The sequence below is a fragment of the Patella vulgata genome, chromosome 1 (genome assembly GCF_932274485.2).
Source record: "Patella vulgata chromosome 1, xgPatVulg1.2, whole genome shotgun sequence".
NCBI lineage: Eukaryota > Metazoa > Mollusca > Gastropoda > Patellidae > Patella > Patella vulgata.
The window spans coordinates 91235841-91262153 of record NC_065879.2 but is presented as its reverse complement, the minus strand read 5'-3'; the positions used below and the strand labels follow the sequence as shown (position 1 = coordinate 91262153).

Here is a 26313-nt window from a genome sequence, read left to right as displayed (position 1 = left end):
GCATGAGTGCAACTTGATGTAGCATTGTTTCATGTGTGGACAGTACAAAGTACAAGTTGCAAGGCTTAAATAGTGAAGTGGCTAGGGAATAGATTCGTCTTGTTTCCCATCACAATGCCTCGCTCGCCTTGACAATTTTCGAGTCGCATGTTCAACTGGCTTTTTTGCTCGATTTTAAGGCTCTTTTTCAACGATTTCCGAACGTTTACTTAGACGAAAATATCAGCCAAATAGCTCTTGGAATGGCTCCGTGGTCAGTGCCCTCATTTTGCGCCCCCCCCCCTTTTCAAAATTCCTAGATCCGCCCCTGACATCTGTTCGTCTTCTGGGTACCCAGTGGGTACAGAACGTAGCGGCTAAGTGAGTAAGAAGTTGGCTAGGTAACCTGGACACCCCGTGTTCGAAACATTCCTAGATCCGCCCCTGACATCTGTTCGTCTTCTGGGTACCCAGTGGGTACAGAACGTAGCGGCTAAGTGAGTAAGAAGTTGGCTAGGTAACCTGGACACCCCGTGTTCGCAACAAATAGTGCAGCGTGGCGTGACGAACAACTGGGGACCGTTGGCGTACATGTGCCCATTGGCGTACATGTATATTGTATAAGAACGTTTTGCTCTGTCTACATGTTGTAGAAAACGTTTACCCCATCGAAATTTTGAAACCAATTTAGAGACGTGCAAAGAGGCAAAAATAGCATTGAAGTCAAATCTGTGTTGAACAGTTGAAATAATACGACAGGAAGTCAGGAACTAGTAACATCACAACATCAGATATTATTGCCCCTCGGCATATTTTTTTTTTAAACGGATTTTAAGCATTGAAACTACCCTTGAAGACAGTAAATATACCAACTATTCAATAATAAGTTGTTTATTTTAAGCATCATTCTAAGCATTAGTTTACAATAATTCATAACAAAATTCATTTAAAATAATATGAACACAAACCGCGACATAAAATAACAAATTTAAAATAATATGAGCACAAACCGCCACATGATATAACAAATCTAAAATAATATGAGCACAAACCGCGACATAGTATGCGAACAAGCCCTAACATCATGGTAGCCAAGTCAGACCCATCCCATTATACAATAGCCATTATTTAGAACACATACCTAACCTCATAACTATTCAACACTAATTTAGATACACGTGTTTGTCGTCAACAAATAAATTTTAGAATTGTACAGTGCATTACTGTTTAAAATGTTTGTGTTACATGTATAGAAACCAACCCGAACCAAACAAAACCAGAACACAACGTTGTAAGCTAAACGTAATATCAAATCCAGGGTCTGCAATGATTCAGGCTTCACTGCAAAGGGAACACATCCTCTTTTAATGTTAATCATGCGAGGGGTCCTGACGGTGGTCGGCTGCTGAACGAAACATTTCTAAACAATAAGGGCGATAATCTTGTTGCAATTTCGGACAGAGCTGTAATGGATATAATCAACATTAAAGTAATAAAATGAGATAAATGGCATACACTGTATTATTCAAAACAACAACAGATATAATGTACTAAAATAAACATGTTATAATAAGTCCAACATGACAACCCAATGAAATAAAACAATTCAATCGCAATAATAATTGGAATATATAAAGAAGCAATACTAAATGGAATATATAAATTGTGGAAATTTAACCACTTTAAAATAGATATGTGGCGTCATCCTTTGATGTTGACGTATGACTATGTCAAATCGTACATTATATTATCCTAGGATATTTTTGAATCGTGTGAAATGAACACGTGGTATAGTTTCGATGTTTCACTTAATGTCTTGACCAGACCATCAAACCACATATAGAAGTGTCAACTAGAAATATTATAATTAATATTATAATGCAAAGTATATAATTAAAAGTGTATAAAAATAATCTAACCTTACAGATTAAAATAATATAATTCTTTAATCCTAATGGTAGGTAATTAGTACAATAAAAACATGTATTGAGAGTGATAATACCAATTCTCTTTAGACTGATAAAATCAATGGGTGTGGTTAAAGAGAATGTTTCACATTCAGGATAAATCTTCATTGATCTCATCGTGATTCACTGTTATATTTTGGATACCATTTCCCTTTGTACTTAAATTTTATAGCGTTTAAACAATCTAGCAATGATATCGTCATGAAGTCTTTAATTTAGACGGATGTTGTTTCTTGTTGCAGGAGGTTATCTGTGTCTTTGGGTTCTTCTTCGAGATTTACATCTGAAACCACATAAACATACTCATAGGTGAATCCAGTGATAACAAATGTATATTTTAAAGGAGCTAAATCAATGATATTTGGGACTTCGACATTGACCTAAATGGGTCGCAACGCATATAATAATGTAATCTGGTTGTATATAAACTGATTTACATTCAGTTGTTTCCGTTTTGACTCTAATTTCAAATCAGTTACGTCCAGCTATATACGGCATGAGTCTCAACCTAATGGCTATTTCTAGCGTCTGGTTATTTATTTCAGTCTATTGCGCATGCTCTAGAGATAAAAAATGGCGTGACTGTTTGACATGAGATGTGGAATATGTCTAGCCTCGTTCTTTCTGGTCACTTGTTACAAATGACGCTGAAATGCACTATGGTACACGATTCGTGTACCAATGGTAAAATGCTTATTTTGTCTTAAATATTGGATATTAGAAGCCTACCTGTTCCCGGTAAGATCCCGACATCAATGATGATTTGAATTGACAACTAATTCGCGTTCTTAACGTGTAAGACTTTGGATGATATTGAGTTAGAGACTTAACTACTTTAATGAATAATATTATTTTATTCATTTGAAACAATTTTCTTCTGAGTTTAACTCCACCAGTTCTATTTATTTCAGCCAACCATAATCAAATCATTTAATTGGCCAATACGTTTACGAAATAAAAACAACCGTCTCATGAATGTATATTTTTAAATTGAGGTGCCCTATCAAATTCAAAGCGGTACAGTGACTATTAGTTTATTGGGGGGGGGGGACATTTTATCGAGGGATAACATAATACTGAACAATAGAGATGGGAATCTTTATCTAAAGACTAATGGCAATTTAAACATCCACATGCAGCTATTTAAACTGACATTCGAGATTTGCAGTGAGGGCTGACGTTTTCTGCAGGGTTCAACGAAGGATCGATAAAAGGCTTTACTATTAGCAGTTCATCTTGTATATTTTGAATAATTATTCGACTTTATTTTGAAACTGAGGATATCTTAGAAAGGTGATTACATTTAGTATCTAGACGCGAATGTTAAAATATCTAGAACGTAATACCTTTGTCAAGTTTGTTTGATACCTGACCAAGACCAACTCTTCTCAATATGTATATTATTGTTAATAGGACATCTTTACCACGGTAACGCAAGAAATCAAACAGTTCTCTAGCACCTTCCTCGCTGTTAACCTTGGTAATTATATCACGATCGTCCATATCTATAATACTGTTTGAATGGCATTTAGTAATTGAACACATTAAAACTTGATAACGACAAGAGAATCATTGTTGAAACGTAGCTTTAATTAAATATAGTAATTGTTATCCATAGAACTGTTGTGTTCATATCTATAATCTTCATTTCCAACAGCGCGGTCGTTATCTTCGAAAACTTTTCTTTGATATTCTCGATCACGAACGTTTTATTATTTTCCAATATCACCTGATGCCGTTCCTCCATCTGTTCGAATCGCAACAAATCTGAATACCCAAAGAATGTGTTTAAGGCAATGATCAGGACGGAACCGTATTAGAAACATGAGATATTTTGGGTATATAACCTAGAAGCAGGGACTGGTGCGGATAACAGAACGTTTCTCGAATGATCTGTATAGCACAATATGAGTATGTTAAACAAATCTACAATCCATTCTCTATCATTCTCTGTTACTGTTTCTAAAAGTACATTAATTAATTTAGCTTTTCGGTTCGTATATTTTGGATAAGAATGCGACATTATTTTGAATATGAGGATATCTTAGATAGGAAATTGCATTTTTTGTCTAAAGGCGAATATTCAAATATCAAGAAAGTAATACCTTTTATTAGTTTATCTGCTACCTGACCAAGATCAACTCTCCTCAGTACGTCTATTATTGTTAATAGGATATCTTTACCACGGTAACTCAACAAATCAAACAGTTCTCTAGCACCTTCGTCGTTGTTACCCTTGGTAATTATCTCACGGTCGTCCTTATCTATAATCTTTATCAACAACAGCTCTTCCGTTATCTCAGGCAACTTATCTTTGATATTGTCGATCAAGAACGTTTTATTATATTCCCATATCACATGATGGAGTTCATCCATTTGTTCGAATCGCGACAAATCTGAAAATTAAAGAATGTGTTTAAAGCACTGATTAAAACGAAACGTATAAGAAACATTTGATATAGTGGTGGACTGGTGAAGATAACAAAATGTTTCTCGAATGAACTGTGTAGCACAATGTGTGAAGCCAAGTATGTTAAACAAATCTACTATACATTCTATTATTATTAACAAGTGAACTAATTAATTTAGTGAGAAATAACACGAATATCTCGAGTTATTACTGTTTATTACATACAATTCTAGTATACTAATATTAGTATACTAATATATATTGCCTGTAGCATAAAATTAATAACTGATAACGTTGACAATGAACGAACAGATTGTTCTTTAGCCATTATGGTTTTAGACCTGTAACATGATATACCCGTCTTCATTAGAAATATCAGAGCAGAAAAGTACACGTTTAATCCCATTACAATTCATTTATAACATGATATGAAATATTAACGGATATCGCTATTTGTTACATAATTGGAGAGTATGTACAAAAATGTCAATAAACACCTCCCACAAATGAAATCGATTAACCTTATCAGATAATGACATTGGCACTAGTCTGACACGGCCAACGGCCACGTGGAAGTCATTAGTTACTACCCCTGGCCTGAGTTATGATGCAATAAATATCCAAAACTGTATTGTCTCTTCGATATCTTTTTGTCTTATAAGCAGAAATGAAATGAAATGGGGTTTAACGTCCTACTGTTCTGCTCCTAAACTGGCTTAATGAATACGGGCATACCATACAGTGTGCTATGAGGGAAATTTTGCCCGGGCAGCCGCGCTACGGCCTACTCTTATATCGAATTCCAACTGCCAAGATATCTTTTACATGCACGCCAATGTGTACACGGGACCTCGGTGTTTCGTCCTTGTCATGCCCTCCGTCCTGCATCACTGGCAAGGGGACACCACGCCGGAAAATCTGGATGAACTTTATCGGCCAATGCAGGGATCGAACACCCGACCTCCAGACTAGCGAGCCAGCGTCTTACCCACGTGATCCCCGTCTTATAAGCAAGCTGTACTGAATGTTAAATCGTATATGAAGCAGTAGCCAGATGACTGATAAGATCCTTTGTCTCGGGGGCTTTATAAACCAATAATTGAAACGAAACCGGGAGACGAGGCTAGGACGGGGCGTCTAGAAGTTAACTTGGGACCAGACACGAGCACGAGGAGCAGTCCATTTGCTGATTACACTATTTTGCTTGAATACACTATTTTGCCTATAACGATTTTTAGGACTTCGAGTTCTGTCTTATGGTTTGGATTGTTCGTACTTGGTTTTATTTTATTTATTTAACAGATGAGTTCTGGAATACTAATGTATATTGCCTGTAGCATATAATTGATAACTGAGAACGTTGACAATAACGAACAGAATGCCCACTCTAGATCTATAACATGATACGCCCGTTTTCGTTAGCCCCGGTTGTACGTGGCAAGGAGTAGGGTTGCCTGTCCAGCCTCGTAGGTTTTCTCCGGGCCCTTCGGTTTCCTCCCACTGCTAAAGACCCCTTCGAGCAAGCGAATTATTGAAATAAAATACTAAACCATATGCTAGTCTCGAAAAGATCTAGTCTGTGACGAGTGGACGTTAAACCCCATTTCTCTCTCTCTCGTTAGCCCGGGTGGGGAAGAAAAGTAGGACGATAAACCCTTCTTCATTTTGTATTAGATTCTAACCCACAATCAGTTTTACTTAAGGTCAGTAGCAGTGGGAGTTAACCGGACGACCCGATGTTCATTAGGAGTTTAGCCCTAACAGCCATTTATATAATTCCTACGCTCTTCATCGGTACAACGGGCATGAAATGTTTTCAGAATAAAAATAAAATACCTGATTCCAATTTGTTGGCTACTTCTTTCAGATCACAGGCATTCATCACTTTTATTATACGTGGTAGTGAATCCTTGCCACGAAATCTCAACCGGTTTACCAGTTCAGTTGATCGTTCTTTACACGTGCCGTTTTGAAGGTCATCTTTATCCTTGTCAACTAGAATCTTTTCAGCATGCAACTTATCTATCAACTGAAAAATATTCTTTTCGACACTTTTTATTATGCTTTTCCGATTGTCTTCCCATATTTTATAGTGAGGATAATTCAGTCGTTCAAATCTCGAAAGATCTGAAAAATAATGATAAAAATAAACTTACAAAACAAAATATAGGTATTATTTCAAGCTAATGTTTTCAGTTTCGTAGAACTTCCTCTGGCTATATCATTTGCGTTACGACTCCATATGCTCACACACGACAATACATACAAAACACTGTGCAGGTCGGAAAACGTATATAAAATTGATTAAGGACTGATTAAAGATAGCATTTATATTTGGGAATTCTAAGCCACGTACACTATAAATAATCCCTTGTATATCTCCCGATAAACTTTCAATTCCAAAACTTAAGATTTCATAATTCTAATCTATAAATGTTTATAAACGTGCAACCTCTATGTACATTCAAAGGGTGAAATTTTGTTTTTTCGTGGGGCTGTGTATGGGAACCATTAATGGCATATGCAATTCTAAATCAACTTTCCTCATATCCTTCTCTGAACAGCCTTGGCATGTGATAAATCTTGAATGATAATCCATGCGTAATCTTTTGGTGATTTACGACCATCCTGATACGTGATCAGAATAGGCTTATACTGAATAATAGTGTGGAATACTTATAATATACCTGATTTTAGTTTTTCGGCTATTTCCGGCATATATTGCTCTAAGACCATGATTATGGCTGAAAGGACATTTTTGCCTCGGCCGCCCAACATTTCCACCAGTTTTGCTGACCCACCAGACTTGTTATCTTTTTCAGCTTTCTCAATTGTCTTCAAATCATGAACGTCCAATATATTAGAGGATCTAAATTTTTCTTTTAAAGTGTCCAAATGTGGTTTTAAACCTTCCCGCAGATAACCATTATTCGCCTGCCATACCAGATAATGCCAGTTATTCATTCTTTCGAAACGGGATAGATCTGGAAAATTAATAATGTGTATTATGTTTAAACGCATTTAACAACCATTCTTTATGACATATTGTTTAAATTCATTTAAGAAATAGTATTTAAATTCACGTAAGAAATATTATTCAAATTCATTTAAGAACTATTATTTATATTCATTTAGGAACTATTATTTATATTCATTTAGGAAATACTCTTATTCTTACCTGATTCAAGTTTCTGTGCAACCGTTACAAATCCACCAGATCGAAGAGCTTCTATTATATTTGGTAAAACATCTTCCCCTCGTTCACTTAAAATATTTACCAATTTAATAGCACCTGCTCGTCTACTAATGCTTTGATGTAATTCTATCTCTTGTAAATCAACATTTTCTAGTATTTGTCTTTCCAGTAATTTTTTAATTACATTTGTCAGAATGAACTGCGTGTCTTTCACTACAAAGGTGCCATTGTCTTGCCACACCCGGTAGTGGTCATCTTTCATTCGTCCGATACGGGATAAATCTAAAAGCACCGAAAACAATTTGTTAGATCCTATTCCAGAATAGATAATATGTAATTTTCCCAATCATTAATAGTGTCCCTTGTTCTTCATAATCCCGATTGTTTTGTTCGAATACGACCTTTCCGTTATGCTATGTAAGAGTGTCAGGTAACATTTTGGACCCAAAGGTTTTTATCAACATCTTATGGAAGTCCTGATGACCATTTATAAACATCCGGACATAATGGGTGACGTTTCAGTTTTTAGCTTTTCGCTTTGATACCCGAAATCCAGATTTAGATTAGTAACATTCATATTTGATTTTGAAATAATCGTTTATAATTATTATGCAGACTTACCAGTTTCTAGTTTCTGTGTTACGTCACTAAACCCATGGTTTGTCATCGACTTGAGTACATTAATAATATCCAGAAGGACATCTTCACCACGTTCAACGAGAATCTTTACAAGTATACACACACTATTCCACCCGCTTATCTTTTTACCCAAAGTAATTTCACTTTCATCATCGACATTAATAATATTTCCTTCAACCAGTTTAGTTGTTAAAATATCAATTTTCTCTCTGGCAGCTACCATGAATTCTTTTTCATTTTTCGCCCATACCATATAGTGCCTGTGTTTCATCGATGTAGTTTGCGATGTACCTTAAACAAATACCAATTGTTGTAGTTTGCCTATTATTCTTTAAGTCTTAATTTCGAGAAGTTTTTACATAATGTTTTATATTGTGGCATTTATTATCAAAATGTTTATTCTTATAGGACATATTAAAGTCCGATCAAGCCAAATAAGAATTAAATATAACGTGTAAGAGCATATACAATATAAAGTTTAACTACAACGTAAAAAGCTATTATGTAAGATAAAGAGCTGGCAGTTAAAACAGAGATAATGCAAAGGGAATATGCTAAACATTTCAGTCAAATTACTTCACTCTAAGCCGAGTTATCACCGTTATATAAACAGCATAGCCTTAATTGTCATTGCCACCATTGTGAAGATCATAAACAAAGTCTTGATTATCCATTTTTAAATTAAATCTGTTGAAACATTCTAGCATCCGATGACACCGGGAGTTGATTATGGTCTTGGTCAGTTAATTAATAATTTATATAACACTTAAGTACTATCGAAAGACCTCCAATAATCAGATTTAGCTCTTGCATGGTAATCTTGATTATTTTTGCGTTATGTGCACACGCCAGTGTACTCTTTAACAAAAGTCTAAATAGTAATCCATTAATTACATAACTAACTTTAAAATTTAATTGTTACTTGCATATTAGTAACCGACTGCCATTTGACAAAGCTGTAGAAAGAACTGCATAAACCGACTTGTGTCCAATCATTGCATGTCCCTTATGTAACATGACCGAGAGTTTCGCTTACTTTATTAATAAAGTTAAACCTGACTGGCATATTCTTAACCCATTGCTATTTCAATAAAGCTTTAGAAAGAATTGTATGCTGTGTGGTTACCTGATTTAGATTTCACTACTTTAGGTATTCCACAAGCTTCTAACGCTTCGTTTATATCTGGTAGGATATTCTTTCCTCGCTGACTTAAAATGTTTAGAAGCTTGATTGCACCTGTACGTTTACCTACAGCTCTATGTATACCAAAGTCCTTCATATCCATGTCATCAATAATCTCTCTTTTAGAAAGTTCATTTGTTAGTTTTGGAAGGGCGTCCATAACATTTAAAACCAGCGTTGGGTAATTTTTCGTCCATAGTGTGTAGTCTTCATCTTTCATTCTTTCATCTTTAGACAAGTCTAACGGACAGGAACAAATAAAAACAATTACGATTGGATCCAAAGACTTTCAAATGCGTATGACTCTATTCCTTGGAACGTTAAGATAGACGAAAATGGTTCTAAAAGCATATTTTAATATTAATGTAATGTGAATGCATAATTATGCAGTTATTTATATTCAATGTTTAAATGTTTTTGTAATTTATAATCAATTATGTCCGGTGAAATACTTCAACCGTCCAAACTGAGAGGCAGCCGTTTCCGCCCGCTTATTCCATTCTACGCGTTTTTTTAAAAGTATTATTATTATTATTATTAGCTCCTTTAAAAGTATAAAGCATGAATTTACTTTGAAGTTTTACTTTATTTCGTAAAAGAGATCTTTAGAAAGTAATTGCCTTGAAAATAATACACAAACCTTTGTCTAGCTTGACTGCAATTTCTTGCAGTCCATCAAACTCTTTGAAGGTTTCTACTATTATAGACATAGCATTTTCTCCACGTTCCGTTAACAAGTCTACAAGTTTATTTGCATCGTTAAATGGGTTGTCCTTGGCCAAATCCTTAAGGCTATCAGCAGTAACAAGATTTGTTCGTAACAGTCCAGTCTTTACGTCATTAAAATGATCCATAACATACTGACTCAACACATTATTGTTTTTCCTCCATACTTTATAATCGCTGTACTTCATGTACGGGTAATCTTTAAATAAAAATAATTAAAGCTTTTTGATCAACATAGTATCGTTATTTTTAAACCATATTGCACTCCTTGTGTTTGCTTTAATCACGAGAACATTATTGTAACAGGGAGTCGCGTTCAATCTGATTAAAACACAAATTCTATTTCGTTTTGTTTTTTATAGTTCAAAATTTAATTTTCTATGTCTTTACTACACTAGGATCTGAAAGAGTTGTTGTATAACCTGATTTCTGGATTATGTGAGGGATTAACCAATGAAACGGTCTTTTACGGCGAGTTTTTGGCGTGAGGTGCACGGAACTGTGGGTAACCCACTAGGAACATAAACGCTGATTGGTTAATCAAATGTCTGACATCATAGGGTTTAACGTCGCTCGTATTACCTCTAACGCGACCTTCGACTACAACTAGTCAAATCTTCATTTAGTAGAGGCCATCGAAGGTATAAAAAACTAAACAGTATATAGATGTGTATTTTAATCAGATTGGAGCCGCGTTTGTCCAGTGAGCCAGGTTTTGGCTCGCTTACCACATAGTACGGGGATCGCTGCCGGTTTGTACACGACGGATAAAATTGCATCAACATATTTGCACAAAACTATTTATATTTTCAACAGCTGGTCTATCCTACGTACAGATTTCATCACTGGTCACTGTCTGCTTTATTTTTACTTCTTTTAATTAACTTTAAGATTGTTAATCGCCATATGAATTAGTGGATATGTGTTTGCAGTCATTTCCAGTAATATCGACAAGACATATTTTATGTCTTGACAAGAAAATGAAAATCGATTAGCAGCTTACCTTTCCCTGATTGGGCTGTATTAAAATTTATATCTCGGTGCCCTGCAAAAGTTAAAGATGCAACATACAAGTATATAAAACGTTATACCCGAATTCCGCCAGTTTCCAATTTTTGCAACCATTCTTGAAAGCGATTATTCTCATTTTCTTAGCCACGGACACAGAGTTTTTGTTTTAGTTGAGTGGCCTAATGTTACAATTATATTATCTTGTAATTTAATCTTGTGTTTTGAAAAATTGTTTTGGGTGAAAATATTGTCCAATATATTGATATTACTGTAGAATTTGGTAGTTATGTTGTTTTGGATGTGTTTGTTGTTTTGAATTTTTTCTAGTGATGTTGCGCGGCATCTTTTATTGGAACATCAATTTAGATATGCAACCTCGTGTCTAAAACCGCTCTATGTATACGTGTAGTCTCACGTGTTTCATACTGGAATATGGGTACCTCAGATGAACCAATATATAGTAGATAACACATTCCTGTTTGAGATTTATCTTGTCCGAATGGATAAATCTAGATTGGATCAATCCGAATGGATGAATTCGATACAGTGATGTGTTTATCGATATTATAGGAATGTTATATTGGTATATATCTTTGTTTGTGAAGATTGTTTCGTAGGAGTTTTGAGTATATTGCAACCGACTTTATTGTTTACTCTATGTCTCGGTGATTAAACAACTCAGTCGATAATTAATATTTTTTAGTGCGCAAAACACTCAGACACGTGATTATGACTAATATATGAACGATACGATTCATTGCTGTCCAGAATTTATGGTAGTTATTATTACATGTGTAGGTATATCGTCGCGAAAATGCTCATTATTTGTACTCTACCCCCTTTCCCATTAGTTCTATCAGCTTGGAAATGTAATATTCATGTACCGCTTCCCACAAATCACCGAATCGACATAGAACCCGCGTATGTTGTTATTTCTATTCAAATAATACTTTCCACGCCAATTGCTAACACCATTTTGGATTTTGGCCATCATATTGTGAACCACTCGTTTGTTGGACGAATCGGAAACTGTGGTAAATGAGTCCCACTACCAATAAAATTCGCATATTACAAGGGACATTTCGTCAACAATGTTTGTAAAGTTGAAATTCAGAATATTTTTGGCTGGCATTTTAAATTTTCTGCTCTCCTGATGTTAGTGCTTAGTTTTCAGTGGTAGCAACCTACAAATAACTTCACCTGGGTCATTTCTATAAGAAACCATCGCCACACCCTATTCCCCCAGATGGTGATGGGTCTGGGGTGTTGTGACTCGACTATTGTTATCTCCTAATTGCTAATGAAAATAAAAACCAAGAAAATCAGTAAGGAACCATATATGAAATCGATAATCTGCCTACCTTTCTTTGCATGTTTTGCTTTTCTTCTTCGATACCCTGAAATTTATATATACATTATACAAATTGTTTCCATGTTAAATTTAGATTTCTTTAATATAGTCTTAGCGAGTAGATTCAATGTTAATAGAGTTGAACATGTCCTAGATATAATTTAATATAAATTACTATAGACCAAGTTGTCTTGATAGCCATAAAAAAAACTTAATCAACAAGCCAGAAAATATAATCGGTCGAGGTTTTTTTTTTTAAAAAAAAACTGCCTCTAGAAGATGAGCAAGGTTAATTCCTACCAGAGTGTAATGAAATTAGGTATACCGTCTCATTTTTCTGCACAAGGATTTGATGGCTGGGATAATTTCTATGGAAGACCAAACATCACTTTATTCAGTGTTCTTATATAGATCTTAATTCATAGTCCTTAATTCTTTTCTCTTCAGCTGTTGTCGTATTCCGACATTTGTACACTAACATTAAAATTTGTATCAATATTTAAAGTCTGACTTGTAAAACAAATATCGATTTTAAGATACAAATGTTAATTTTAGTGTACAAATGTCGGAATACCACAACAAATGAAGAATTAAGAAATAAGGACTTTGAATTAAGAACTAAAAATAACTCTGATTAAATAGTTGCTTGGTCTTCCATAAATTACATTATATTATATTAACAAGACAACATGTAATGTATCCCTTACTCGATATAAAATACTCACGTATATAAATGACTACAGTTACAGCTACGATAACAACCACAACTACAACAATCCCGATTAAAGCAAATAAATATCTTGGGTGACTTTCTCTTATGGACATTTCAACAACAGGGGGTTCTTTCTCTGAAACAGTAATGATGAATTAATTTAGATTGTGAACCATTTCGCTTGACGACATTTGTGAAAAAAGTAGGTTAGTGACGGCATAATACATTTTATTCGATTTGATAAATGTTATAAATTCTAATTTACTACCTAAACATCACGGATGCGTTCATTTAGGGTGCAAATTCTGCCGTAACTTTCTTCTTAATCTCTTCTTCCTTTTATGTAAATCCTCCAGGTTCCCGAAACATCTTGTGTTATATGTAACATAATTGGATGGATGTGTAAGCTGAATCACAAACTGACCAGATCCGATGTGTCAAACCATCCCTGCCACACATACTTTGCTTTGGCTTTGTCGCCGTTCTCAAACCGGATGTAGCATAGAAACAATGACTTATCTTAAAATATTTTTATATCAAGCAGGGTATAAGGTTTACAAGCAATCGTCTACATAAAACCCAAAGATAAAACGTATTTAATTCCCCCCCCCCCACTCATCTTACGCTTCAGAGAAATTACTTCTGGTAACGTTATATCTGAAATGGGTCTAAAGATTTATCAACGCGCATGTCTGTTTAAAGGCTAATACGCCCTCAACCTAGAATGCGCCAATACTTGATTGGTTAATTTAATGGTGGAAATATTCATGACATCATATCTTGTAAAATTCCTCGTTATTTAACTGAAGGGCAAGTATGATAATAGTTTAAATACATAGAGAGGAAATGGTTTGGTATTGATAAACCCGTCAAAATATCCGTAGTATTACGTGATGTAATTCTTGTTAATGAATTTGGAACCATTATCATTAGCCCACGCTATAAAACTTATAGGCAAAGTTTGAAATATGTACGACGTTTCTGGACCAACCAGAAAACACAAGTGTTGTCCGATATTGATTTTAATTTTTTTGGTGCTTCCAGTGATATTATTCTACCTTTTACGCAAATTCTGTAACAAACTTATGGGCTCACTAGTGTCATGTATTAGGAACACGTGAGCGTAAAGCCTATCGATTTTCATTCTTCCATATTGGTCCGTCCGCCCGTAGCAAACATTTCGCGGCCTTCCGTTCTAAAAACGAAATGAAATGGAGTTTTAGCGACCTACTGTTCTGCTCCGAATGGGTTAATGAAGACGGCGTTCTGAAAACATTGGAGTCTTGTCCTGTTTACGGAAAATATTGTGAACGCGATAGATGCTACAATTTTAATAAATTATTTTCAAATTAAGCGTGGAGCATTGTGGCCTTAAGAGGACGAACACTATCGATATGCACCGTGGCACTACCATCAAATTCGGAGTTAGCCCTCTTTTCTATGGAAGACCAAAATGGGACAATATTCATGAGTGGAAGTGGCCCCCTATTGTGTTTACAGTAATTAGTTGCATGAAACAGAAATTAAACTCGAGATACAATAACAATACAAATAACTTCTATAACTAAAACAGCTAGAAAAATTAGGACAAAGGCCTTTCTTACATATTCGCTGTTATTTGTTTACTTTTTCATGTTTACAAATTAGACCCACACGTGTTTCGAATATGGCAACAATGGATGATAATTCTGTGTTTTAAATGGAATCTATTCACTGTTATTTGTTTACTTTTTCGTATTAACTATAACTATAGAATAGTGTTTGTAAATTAGACCTACGCGTGTTTCGAATGTGGCAAATATGGATGATAATATTGATTTCTAATCTATAGTCTGTATCAAAGTTGTACACATACGCTAACGCCCTCTGGTGTAATAATGTTGATAATTCATTATATTTTTCTGGACATTTTCATTACAAGATTTTAACTTCAAGACTTTTTGAAACGTAGAAAATATTTTCATAAGAGTTCAAATTCCAGATTTTTTTTAGATACTTTCAGAAACCAATGAATTGATTTCTTTCTCGTGTAAAATTAAGAAATTATTTTTTAATTTTAATATTTAATGATATATAAAAATTGCCGATAAAACGCCAAAAATGAAACATAAAGTGAAATTTTTGTTTAAAATGTTGATTTTGTGCATGAAATGTTGATTTTGTGCATGAAATGTTGACATAAGAATGTAAAACAGAATCATTAGTTTAGAATGTTGCGTTCGTGTCTAAAATTGTCAAACTGGAATGTAGAAACAAGAATCATGAATATTGTCCCATTTGGTCTTCCATACTTTTGCGGATACCTTGTGAACTTGATTTATTTTCAAATGAAGTTTATCATTAACTCTCCCATACTTTCGAAAATATTGTGATTGCGATGGAGGCTAAATTATTTATTGGATTTGATTCACATCTGGTATGGATCAATGTGGATCACCATATACCTGATAAGCTGAATCTTTGACAGACACAATTCCTGTAATAAATAACATCTCATCAAAGGATCATGCCTATGTCATTTAACTGTGCTACTGGAATATAAAAACTGTCAAATTATATAGATTTGTAACTAACCGTAAAGCGGCATCCCATGACTCGAACTAGATTTTCCGTCTTCAAAGGTAATCTTGCAGATATAGGTAAAGTTATAATCTTCGTGTGTTGTTTTGAGTAAAGACAGAGTTATCTTTCCTTTGATACCACCAAGCTTTGTTACATTAAATCTCAGCCGATCTATTACATCCGATGGCTTTGGTGAAAACACACCCTTGTTCCAACTACCAACGGCACCCGGCTTTCAAAAAATAAATTCACAAATTTAGTCCGATGGCTCAATGGGGAGTATCGTCACCCGAAAGTAGAATTTATGAGACATAGTTTTTCTAGATCAACTGTAGTGTAGATTACGATTCTTGGTGGCGATCAAGCGTTTAGGGGGGGGGGGGATCAACAGTTTGTGTAGATTTCGATTCTTGTTGGTAATCAGGCGTTTGAGTGGGAACTTCCGAGATATGTGGCGGAGAGGGCCAAATTTCTGAATTTGAGCTTGACTAACAGTGCTGAAGAAATAACTCGTATAAAAAAAGGTTTTGCAGGCTGTCGGGCTCATTTTGCACAGTTTCTAATTCATCGCAAAACCTTCTGATTCAATATGCCGGCCATAATTCAAAATGTAACCCCCACCCCCGAAAATGGCCACGGATCTGGCTGTTGTGCCCCGATTAGTCTTTTCAGTCAGTTAGATACTAAATGATCCAACCCCTGGATTGCATTGCACTGAAAGGCGATGGTTGACAAAACCTGTATATTCTTACTCTCTGGTAACTTGAACTGTCACTATGAAAAGAGACTTATTTTGTTTAGCAAGAATTTCCAATAGAAATGAGGAGAGCTGCCTTAATCCGATCAATACGCGTGTGGTTTGTTTAGAAGTAGGATTCTAATAATATATTGATATTGTAAGCCCCCCCCCCCCCCCGTTCCATGTACGCGTTTCTTTTTCGCAGCTTTTTTCCCGAAGGAAGTGTGTGCATGTGTTCACACATGATGTGTACGTACTGGGGCACAAACACGGGTTCTCTTCCATTGTTGCTGTAATTTCGGGATGCAAATTTGTTTGGACATGGTGCTATTTATTACAAAAAGGCGGCTACTGCACTTAAACAATACCGAGCTCCATGCTTTGAAGAGAAGTCCTCACCCATGGCGTTATTTGCGTGTTATTCTCCAAACGTTGGTTCAGAGATTTTTCGTTACAGATGAAAATACAAAAAATCGCGCGCGTATATGTATACATCGAAAGTGGGTCTTAGACTGTAAACCGTAGTAATATGTTTACCTTTGTATTTGTGTTATAACGAGTAAATATGATAGTGTCTACTGGCAAGCCATACTCATAATACCATACAAACTGAATATCTTCTTGAGGTTGACCTCTAATTTCACCGACATCACTATAGATTAATGGTGCTAAAAGTAAACAAGGAGATTAATTTTTCGTTGATATTTTAGTTTTAAAATCTGTTTATTTTTTTTAAGCAAAGAATGGACGGTTATATTATCGCGCTGTAAATTTCTCAGTAAATTATATTCTGCCCCGCCACACTACACTGACAGATTGCTTCAATTATATAAAGCAAATTAAGTTAATTCTTGGAAAACTTGCAATGTACAGTCTTTGCCAATTCCACGAATGAACTCATTTGTTTACATATATATGACGTAGTATATGGTTGTATTTGGTAGTATTGGTTTTCAATTGGGTATATCGTCCTGCTGCGAAGAAGGAAACTATTAAAATGGGTTCGTCTATCAGTCTTTCACACTCGATGAGGCACAATACTTTTTCTTTTAATTTCTGTAGAAATTTAGTGCATGTGTTTATTTGGCGAATTACTTCATTGAGATATACTGCTCATGAGTGTATAGATCCGTAAGACTTAAAGCTATAGTCAATGATGAGTATTTTCTCTTTTTCCTAATTTGAACTTAGTGTAGACGTGCACTTAGTGAATACCTGGACCGAGTTGGGTGATTAGCATTTTCAGTAAATATCTAAAGCAGGGTCATTTGGAACATAAGTACACCCACATCGTGCAACGCCCAAAACACGTGGGCAAAATGCTACCAAAACGTACATTACTTTTCGCTTAGGGCTCATTAATTTATAAAATGGTGGATGTTCTAACTAAGTTCATTATGAACATGTTCTGTTTAAACAAAGGTTTGATAACTGTGCAAACAATTAATATGTGTCATCTATATATTTTGGAAGGAATGCCTCACTATTATCTTGTCAGTTCTTACTTTGATGAATCTTGATACGATCTGAAATTGTCTGTGCATCAATAAAGGTAATACGGCATATGTAGTTATATCTAAAGTCAACCAGTGTTGTATTGTGTAATACTAGTGTTATCTGCCCCTCTACACCATTTGTTATTTTGGTTTCTGTTTTGATAAACATCAGTCTGTTTCCATTAACACCTTTGTTTGGCAGAAATGTATCCTTGTGCCAGTGACCTATTGCCATAATCTAAAATACATAAACAACACAGTTTACACCACTATTCACACCACATACACACGCACCCAATATAGTTCTCATTCTGCGTATTGTTCACACCAATACACACATACACCACAGTTCTAACCAATACTTAGGGCGCGTCACATTTAACACCAAGTACGTAGCACACAAATACATGTAAGTATACAGTCATGTGATAACGACACTATCTCCACGTTACATCAAAGGAGTATTTCCAATTTAAAGTAGCCAAGTCTCTATTTCAATATCATCCAAAGTCTTTGACATTGAAAACACGAATACTTTGACAATTTAAATAAACATTGATGTTGTGATCTTACCGGGAAAAGATGGGTTTCTGAGATCCAATTTTTAAGACAAGATAAAAAAAATTACCATTGGTACACCAATCGTGTACCATAATGTGTTTCAGCGCCATTTGTAACAAGGGACTCGACGAACGAGGCTAAACATATTCCAGGAGTCATATGACGCAACAGCCTTATCTGGAGAGCATGCACGATCAATACTCTTGGTGTAGACTGAAATAACCAGACGCCAGAGATTGCCATTCGATTGAGACTTCTGGCGTATTTTGCCTAACATTAGAGTGAAAGTGGAAACGATTGAATGTAAATTAGTTTATACACATTCATTTTACATTATTATATGCGTTACAATCCATTTGTGTCAATTTCCAGGTGCCAAATATTAGCAATTTAGTTCCTTTAACTCGGGTAAACACCATACAGAATGTGTTAATTATTACCTCGTGGTTAACTTTGTCGTTGCGAGTTATTATAATGGTATCTATTCCATATTTATATTCATAATACCATACAAATCTAATATCGTCTCCCAGTCGACCTTCAATTTCACCCACTTCACTATATATTGATGGTCCTAAATAAGAATTATATTGCCTTGAATTAATCACCATATGTTTGGCGCAATATTGCCCAGTTGGTGCTAACGTGCCATGAAACTACATTTCATTTCATTTTCACTATTTATATTGTCGGTCGTAAATAAGAATTATATTTTCACTATTTTCTTTTCGTGAATAAAAATTATATTATAATTATCAATATATATAGTAGGCCCTGAATAAGATGGTATTATAATCATCACTATATATTGTAGGTTCTAAATAAGAATAATACAGCTATCACTTGTAAAATAAATACTTTAATCTAACGAAGTGACTAATCAGAAGTAATTTGTGTTCCGTGTTTCGATGACAAATATATGTTTTTAAGAGAATAAACTTTTTCTTATTTTTTTTTAATTTTTGCTATTTGATTCAAGATAGCCCATTTCTCTTCGATTGTAACTAAATGTGCTTTAGTGCTTTAAATATTAACTGTTGGTTATTTCCTATAGAATTTAAAAATTGTACATTGTCATTTGTTGTTACTAAATAGTTTTTGTTACACCGAGGGCATTATCAATATATCGCAAAGGCTGATATTCGTATTTGTTATTAGTTCAGATGGAACAGAAGACGTTAGTCACACAATTTAGTATAGTCTGTTTTCCTAATTGGAGATGTGTACTTAGTGACATATATTAATATGGCCTGAAATATGGCCTGACGAAGTCCAAGAGAACTGAAAACGTTACCCCAAAACAGTCGTTTGTTTCTGTTATTTTCAACGTAATTTTCTATATATTTCTCTTGGAGTACTTCAAAGAAACTTCTTTTGTATACTAATGCCCAAAAGAAAGTATACACTGTGCATTTTGTGCTGCATCAAAGAAAGTCGTTTTTCCATGGTATACGGTATTTGGGTAGAATGTCAATTTGTTTCACATTTTTATTTTGCTTAGAAATGTTATGTTTGGACGCAAGAGACAAACTCAGTAATGCTTTATCAAATGTTTTTAATCTAAACAAAACTTAGTCATACTTTTAGTGTGTATACTTTCGTCTGGACATCAGTATATATACTTCGATTTTACAGAGGAAAATGACAAATTTCAATATAAATTAAAAAAAATAAAACGAAATAACAATTAAACTTGAAAATTAATCATTAATTAATCAAAATGTTATAACAATCATCCCTTGGCATTCAGGCGTGGATTATGTTTAGCGATAAAATTGCCTTCTTTTGTTTCCAAGAGATCATAATCGCTAAAACTGAGCTTTTAAATAGGCGATACCTTTATTTTACTTTTACCACAAATGTTCGCTAACCGGTAAGATTCTATGGGGACCTAGCTACGTTGTATGACCTGTTCTGAAATTTTAGAAGGAGCATTCGTTCAAAATACTAAATATGTGAAACTATGGGTCGTGAATCCAAATATGTGAGTTACCTATTAATTTGTAATGGTTGTAGTGGCAAATATATAGGTAAATCCATTGACCAATTGAATTTACGCATTTAACCAACACATTTCAAATATAAAACTATTATACAGTATAATTAATATTAAAAGGCTGACACCAAGGAGATAAACCGTGTAACTCTTGATTACTTACTCTGTGCCCTCAATTCAATTCCCTTCACACTGGTAAATGCAACTCCACAGAAAATTTTACTTTTGTAGATTACATCAAAATCTCCATCGATTGGTTTAATGAATGTCAGCCTAATTATCTCCCCTGATGTATTTCCAATGGGGAGTTTATTAAATTGTAATGCAGTTGCTTGTCTGGGAGACTGTCTAAATGCCCCACCCTTTGTCCATAGGGCTATTTCTCGGTTCTGAAATTAAAGTAAGTTTTGAGTCGAAAATTGTATTTTATTGGTGAGCCATGAGGATGTAGGGAGCGGGTCGATGTTATTTTTACAGCTCAAGCCCACCTTTTATGCAATAAATGGCTTCATTCGAAGAGGCATTATGGAGATTAGGAAATGACTTGACAGTTTTCGCTATAATAATTACAATATAGATAACATAAATAGAATATGCTGAAAATATCAGTCAAATTGTTTCACTCTGAACCGCGATATATTAGCTTTTGAATTTTAGGCTACGATAAGAAACAAAGTCTCGATTATCCACTTTAACGTTTAATCACCCTTCATATAATGTATTTCAATCGCTAATTATCGCTAGCTAGCGATAACACTGAGAGTTGATTATAGTCTGGATAAGTTAATTAATGTCTAATTAATAATTAAGATAACATTTCAGGCATAAAGAAAGACCTGCAATGGGCAGATTAAGCTCTTGCATAATGTATGCTTAATTGATTTTTATTGTAAAAATGATATCTTTATCAAATTCCATAGTTGTAAGAATTGATATTTGCAATGAAATGTAATAGACCATTACTCATTACATGGTCATTACTTTAAAACAGATAATAATTACATTCCATTGGGAAAACTCCATCCATGTATATATTATTTCGTTTAACATACCTGTCCCGTTAGTGTGTTGAATTTGTAGAATATGATTTGGTTTGCCAACTTGATACTCTCGTATTTCCACAGCAACGTTACATTCTTGCTAACAGTAGACGTCATTCGATCCACTGTAGATAACCATTGAAATTCAATGTCTACAAGAAAAGGCCTTTATTTAAATTTAAACTGTATTAATTTATACATATCGATATAATATTCTTTGATATTTGTTTTGATTTCATATACTATATACGATGGTTGTGTTTATTATATTATACATCAACATTGTGTTTGCAACACTAAAGTCTGACTGGTTGGTGTTGAGGTGCCGAAAAGATTTCAGCTCATGCCATATCGATGGCTGAGTATGCATATGTTATATGTCAATTTTTATTGTTTCCAGAAAATCGCATTTTAAACTTTTGAATTCCTATTTCAAATCAGGGAATTATCCGAACATGATATACTATATATATATATATATATGTTATATATTGGTTGGTACTACACAAATCGAGATGATCATTTGAATGAAATTGGTTCCTGACTTCTGGCAAATTGGTTCCATATGGACATATCGTTTATGCAAATTGAACTTTTAAAACAGGTCCACATTTGTGATGGACATAATGCCATGTTAGTTATATACTATTCAAAAAAAGTAGGGGATATTTGATTTTTAAGTGTTATTAAAGTCACCTAATGAAACTGACGAAGAAACAAATGACAAAATGAAATGAAGTTCACATTCATCGATTTATTCCAAATGATCGTTAGACTAAGTAAGGCACAGACTGACCATTATAAGGGTAAAATGATACCCGGGGTCAAACAGCAAAGTTACCACAGCATTACAACCAAGTCAGTAACGGGTAAATCCTCCTCTGTTTGCCAAACAAGCATTGATCCGACGTGGCATACTTCTAATGAGACGTCTAAGGTCATTTTGGTCCAGATTGTCCCATTCCTGTTGCAACGTAACCTCTGTCCAAGCATGTCCCAGACATGCTCGATGGGGGAGAGGTCGGGACTCAGTGCTGGCCAAGGTAATGTGGTGATGTTCTGTTGTTGGAGGTAACCTGTAACGATCCTGGCCCTGTGACATCTTGCGTTGTCATCCTGGAAGATGAAACGGCGGCCATGACGTCGTGCGAACGGCACAACATGGACTGCCAAGATGTTGTCCCGGTAGTACTGGCCTGTAACACGCCCTGCAACAACATGTAAAGCCGTTCTTCCAGCAACAGTGATGCCTCCCCACACCATAACAGAACCACCCCCAAATCGATCATGTCTGATGACGTTAACGTCTTGGAAGCGCTCGTTTCGACGACGCCACACCCTCCTACGTCTGTCCAAAAAATCAACAGTGAACCTTAACTCATCTGAAAACATCACATTGCTCCAGCGTCGATTATCCCAGTGTTGACGATCCCTACACCAACGACGTCTTGCCTGAATGTGATGATCTCTCAAACAAGGGATCACGCGAGGACGTCGGGCGCGAACGTGACCCCTATGCAGTCGATTCCGAATCGTCTGGCCACTCACTCTCACACCAGTGTCTGTTTGAAGACGAGCGCTGATCTGATTTGCTGTGATGACACGATTTCTCAAGGCCAAGGTACGGATAAATCGATCCTGGGCTTGAGTTGTCGCCCTTGGTCGACCTGAGCGTGGTCTGTCCTGTACAGATTGTGTATCACGGTATCTGGACCATAGCCTGCTTATGACAGACTGAGAAACATTCATCGTCCGCGCCACAACCGCCTGTGTTGTGCCGATCTGTAGCATGCCAAGGGCACGTAACCTTTCATTTTGGGTAAGCCGACGCATATCAAAATTCGTTTTCTGGTCACTAAAAGAATTAAACTGATGTTTCCACCCTGGAATTCAATGCCACAATGACTGTAACATTCAAAGTCAGAGTCGTGCAAATCTTGGGTTGGACCCCCATGATGATCCCAAGCATCACCTGCATTCCATGCGGTAGCTATTGGTGCGTTTGGGCGTCACATGTAACTGGAAATGTTTCTTCTGTTAGGTTCTATAGTGACTTTTTTCGTAGTCATTTGCATATTTTAGTATTATGCCCCCAAAATCAAATATGAGTTCAATTTTAGGAAATATTGAGCTATTGTGAACTCTGTCATGTAATGACCAATTTTAAAAATACATTTAAACAAACTTTAATGTTTAGACCCCTGACAACGTGTTTTGTAAGCAATATGTCAACTGGTTCCTGTTTAGTGTTATGAGCTTTCAGTAGACAAAATTTACATGTCCACAAATATCACTTTTGCATACTAAACTTTTGCTGAATGGGGACATGTGCTAAATGTTTTCATGGCAATAACATGATACTCTAATTAATCTGGACTAACAGCATTGACATAGTAGAAGGGCGCATGTTTATGCTATTCAAAAAGGTCAAAACATCATTTTGACCAAAACTGGACATTATAACATTTGCATACTTAGCCATCGATATGTGAATTTTAAGTGTGATACACAACTACTCACCTTCTTGTAAACTAACTGGTTTGTGAGATATGATACAGGTATCACTGTATTTTAACTGTAAGTGGTATTTATATTTCAAGTCATCCTCTACTAAGGTGCGTAAGTTAAATATAATTTTTGTTGAGTTATTGGTAATCAAACGAAGGTCCATTCTGTCATCCTTCCATCTTTCTGCTTCAATGCCATACTCCCACTTAACAAGACCCTGTGTTATGAATGTAAACATAAACAATTAACCACCGTTATAGAACGTAATGGTTGGGAGAGCTGTTGGTCGGTGAGTAAAAAGTAGCCCGTTAACCTGTGACATCTGTGTTCGATGCTTGTGTTGCGAGAAATTTCATCGGGATTTTTCCATGTGGTCCCCGCTTGCCAGGGATTCCGTTTACACATTGACGTGCACGCAAAATAAGCCCTGGAATTCGATAGTAGAGTAGGCTGTAGTGCCGTTGTTCGTGCATATTTGACCCCATAGCACACTGTATGGCGTTTGCAAGTCATACTTAGCCCAGTCGGAGCAGAACAATAGGAGGTTAAACCACAATCCATTTCATCTCTGGTAATGCCTGCAATCAGATTGACGTTGGTTCGTTCAGATATGGCCAGTCTGATGCCTTTTCTGAAAATCCAAGTATCGATAAAGTGTTACTAGTGAATGTCTGTTTTACCAAATCTCCCCAAATTTGTCAGATGATTGAACACATAACATGCTAATACGTCAGATGAAGGTTAAAAAGGCGAATTCGCTTACCCCCCCTCCCCCAACCATGGAGCACAAAAAAGCTGTCAATCGTATCCTATGTATGCCACATTTAGGTATATAATTTTAATTCGTAACCACATAATGCCCGTGATGTGTAGGAACTAATATGAGATAATTGTGATTTACTAACCCGTCTGTTGTCATCTTCCATGGATTTTCTAAATAAAAAAATATATTCAAACTCAGCCTTGGATACATATTCCCATTGCATCGTTATATTATTTGCCACGCGAACCTTCATAGTCGCCATATTACTCTTCCACTGGAAATCTATAAAACACATAAATAAACTTAATAGACCTTAATAAAAATTATATACTGGAACATAGGCGGCTATTAGTCCGAAAGTTAAAACGGTCTATCATAACTGACCGGTCTTACACTATGGCCAATTTGTTAAGCAACAGGTTGTGATTGTTGGAGTGTGATGTCTTCAGATATTCATTAACAACCACTCCCATAATCACTGAATCTATATTGACAATGCTTTATGTTATTTGCTAATATTTATTCCATACAAACAAACACATTATGTCACAGTCCAATTTTATGATGCTAGGATATATGAAAGTTATATCTATACCAAAGAATTATATTTATTTTTATGCTTGTGTAAGAAAGGGTTGGGTGATATTACCAATATTACGTTATCTCCTCAGAAGATTCCCGCGTACTATACCAGAAATGTCACTTTCAGTATACTAAATTTGTCAATACTGAATTTTCTTTTGTTTATGTGCGTAACAGTATTTATATATTGTAATTTTTTTTGCAAAAATTAAACAGTTTGATCGATCCAATGGCAGTAAAATTGAAGCATCCCTAGACTGAATACATTTATATTTATGAAAATTCGAAAATGAAACAAAATGTGCCGTCTTTCTTTTCTACACCAACCGCATGTTTGAGTGCAATTTGGGGATCACGTGGCTAAGTGGGTAAGACGCTGGCTCGCTAGCCTGGAGGTCGGGTGTTCGATCCCTGCATTGGCCGAGAAAGTTCATCCAGATTTTCAGGCGTGTTTCCCCCTTGTCAGTGATGCAGGACGGAGGGCCTGACAAGGACAGCTGTCTAGTCCTTCGGATGAGACGAAAAATCGAGGTCCCGTGTATACATTGGAATGCACGTAAAAGATCCCTTGGCAGTTGGAATTCGATATAAGAGTAGGCGATAGTGCCGCTGCCCGGGCAAAATTTCCCTCATAGCACACTGTATGGCGTATGCCCGTCTTCATTAGCCCAGGTTAGGAGCAGAACAGTAGGACGTTAAACCCCATTTCATTTCATTTCATTGAGTGCAATTTGACCCTAGATTTCGTCGACTTCCAATTGCAAAGGGTTGTTTTACATGCATGTCCATTCGAAATACTAGACGCTTTCTCTTGCCAGTAACAAGGTTAAACAAGTATATTTCCTGGCCAACTCAGTAAGGGAACTCGTTCCCCCATGGTTAATGAGCCAGT

The 26313-nt window shown here is 35.6% G+C and overlaps 1 protein-coding gene across 4 annotated transcripts in view; it reads right to left on the bottom strand.

Annotated features, from left to right (window-relative positions):
* Nucleotides 1-854: 854 nt before the first annotated feature.
* LOC126816976 (uncharacterized) overlaps nucleotides 855-26313 on the bottom strand; it is a 34248-nt gene continuing 8789 nt past the window's right edge. For 2 of the 4 annotated variants that reach the window (XM_050543782.2, XM_050543786.2), the window contains 20 exons: nucleotides 24982-25121; nucleotides 24089-24293; nucleotides 21581-21720; nucleotides 20692-20917; nucleotides 18973-19106; nucleotides 17981-18209; nucleotides 17013-17143; nucleotides 15749-15968; nucleotides 13188-13310; nucleotides 12473-12508; nucleotides 11104-11145; nucleotides 10015-10299; nucleotides 9318-9614; nucleotides 8174-8482; nucleotides 7535-7834; nucleotides 7044-7340; nucleotides 6193-6483; nucleotides 4052-4342; nucleotides 3293-3713; nucleotides 855-2229 (listed from right to left, as the gene is read on the bottom strand). In XM_050543782.2, coding sequence (XP_050399739.1) covers nucleotides 3535-3713; nucleotides 4052-4342; nucleotides 6193-6483; nucleotides 7044-7340; nucleotides 7535-7834; nucleotides 8174-8482; nucleotides 9318-9614; nucleotides 10015-10299; nucleotides 11104-11145; nucleotides 12473-12508; nucleotides 13188-13310; nucleotides 15749-15968; nucleotides 17013-17143; nucleotides 17981-18209; nucleotides 18973-19106; nucleotides 20692-20917; nucleotides 21581-21720; nucleotides 24089-24293; nucleotides 24982-25121 — 3875 coding nt within the window. In that variant the 3' untranslated portion in view covers nucleotides 855-2229; nucleotides 3293-3534. The remainder of the gene's footprint in view (nucleotides 2230-3292; nucleotides 3714-4051; nucleotides 4343-6192; nucleotides 6484-7043; nucleotides 7341-7534; nucleotides 7835-8173; nucleotides 8483-9317; nucleotides 9615-10014; nucleotides 10300-11103; nucleotides 11146-12472; nucleotides 12509-13187; nucleotides 13311-15748; nucleotides 15969-17012; nucleotides 17144-17980; nucleotides 18210-18972; nucleotides 19107-20691; nucleotides 20918-21580; nucleotides 21721-24088; nucleotides 24294-24981; nucleotides 25122-26313) is intronic. The other 2 variants (XM_050543783.2, XM_050543796.2) reach the window with 2 other exon arrangements.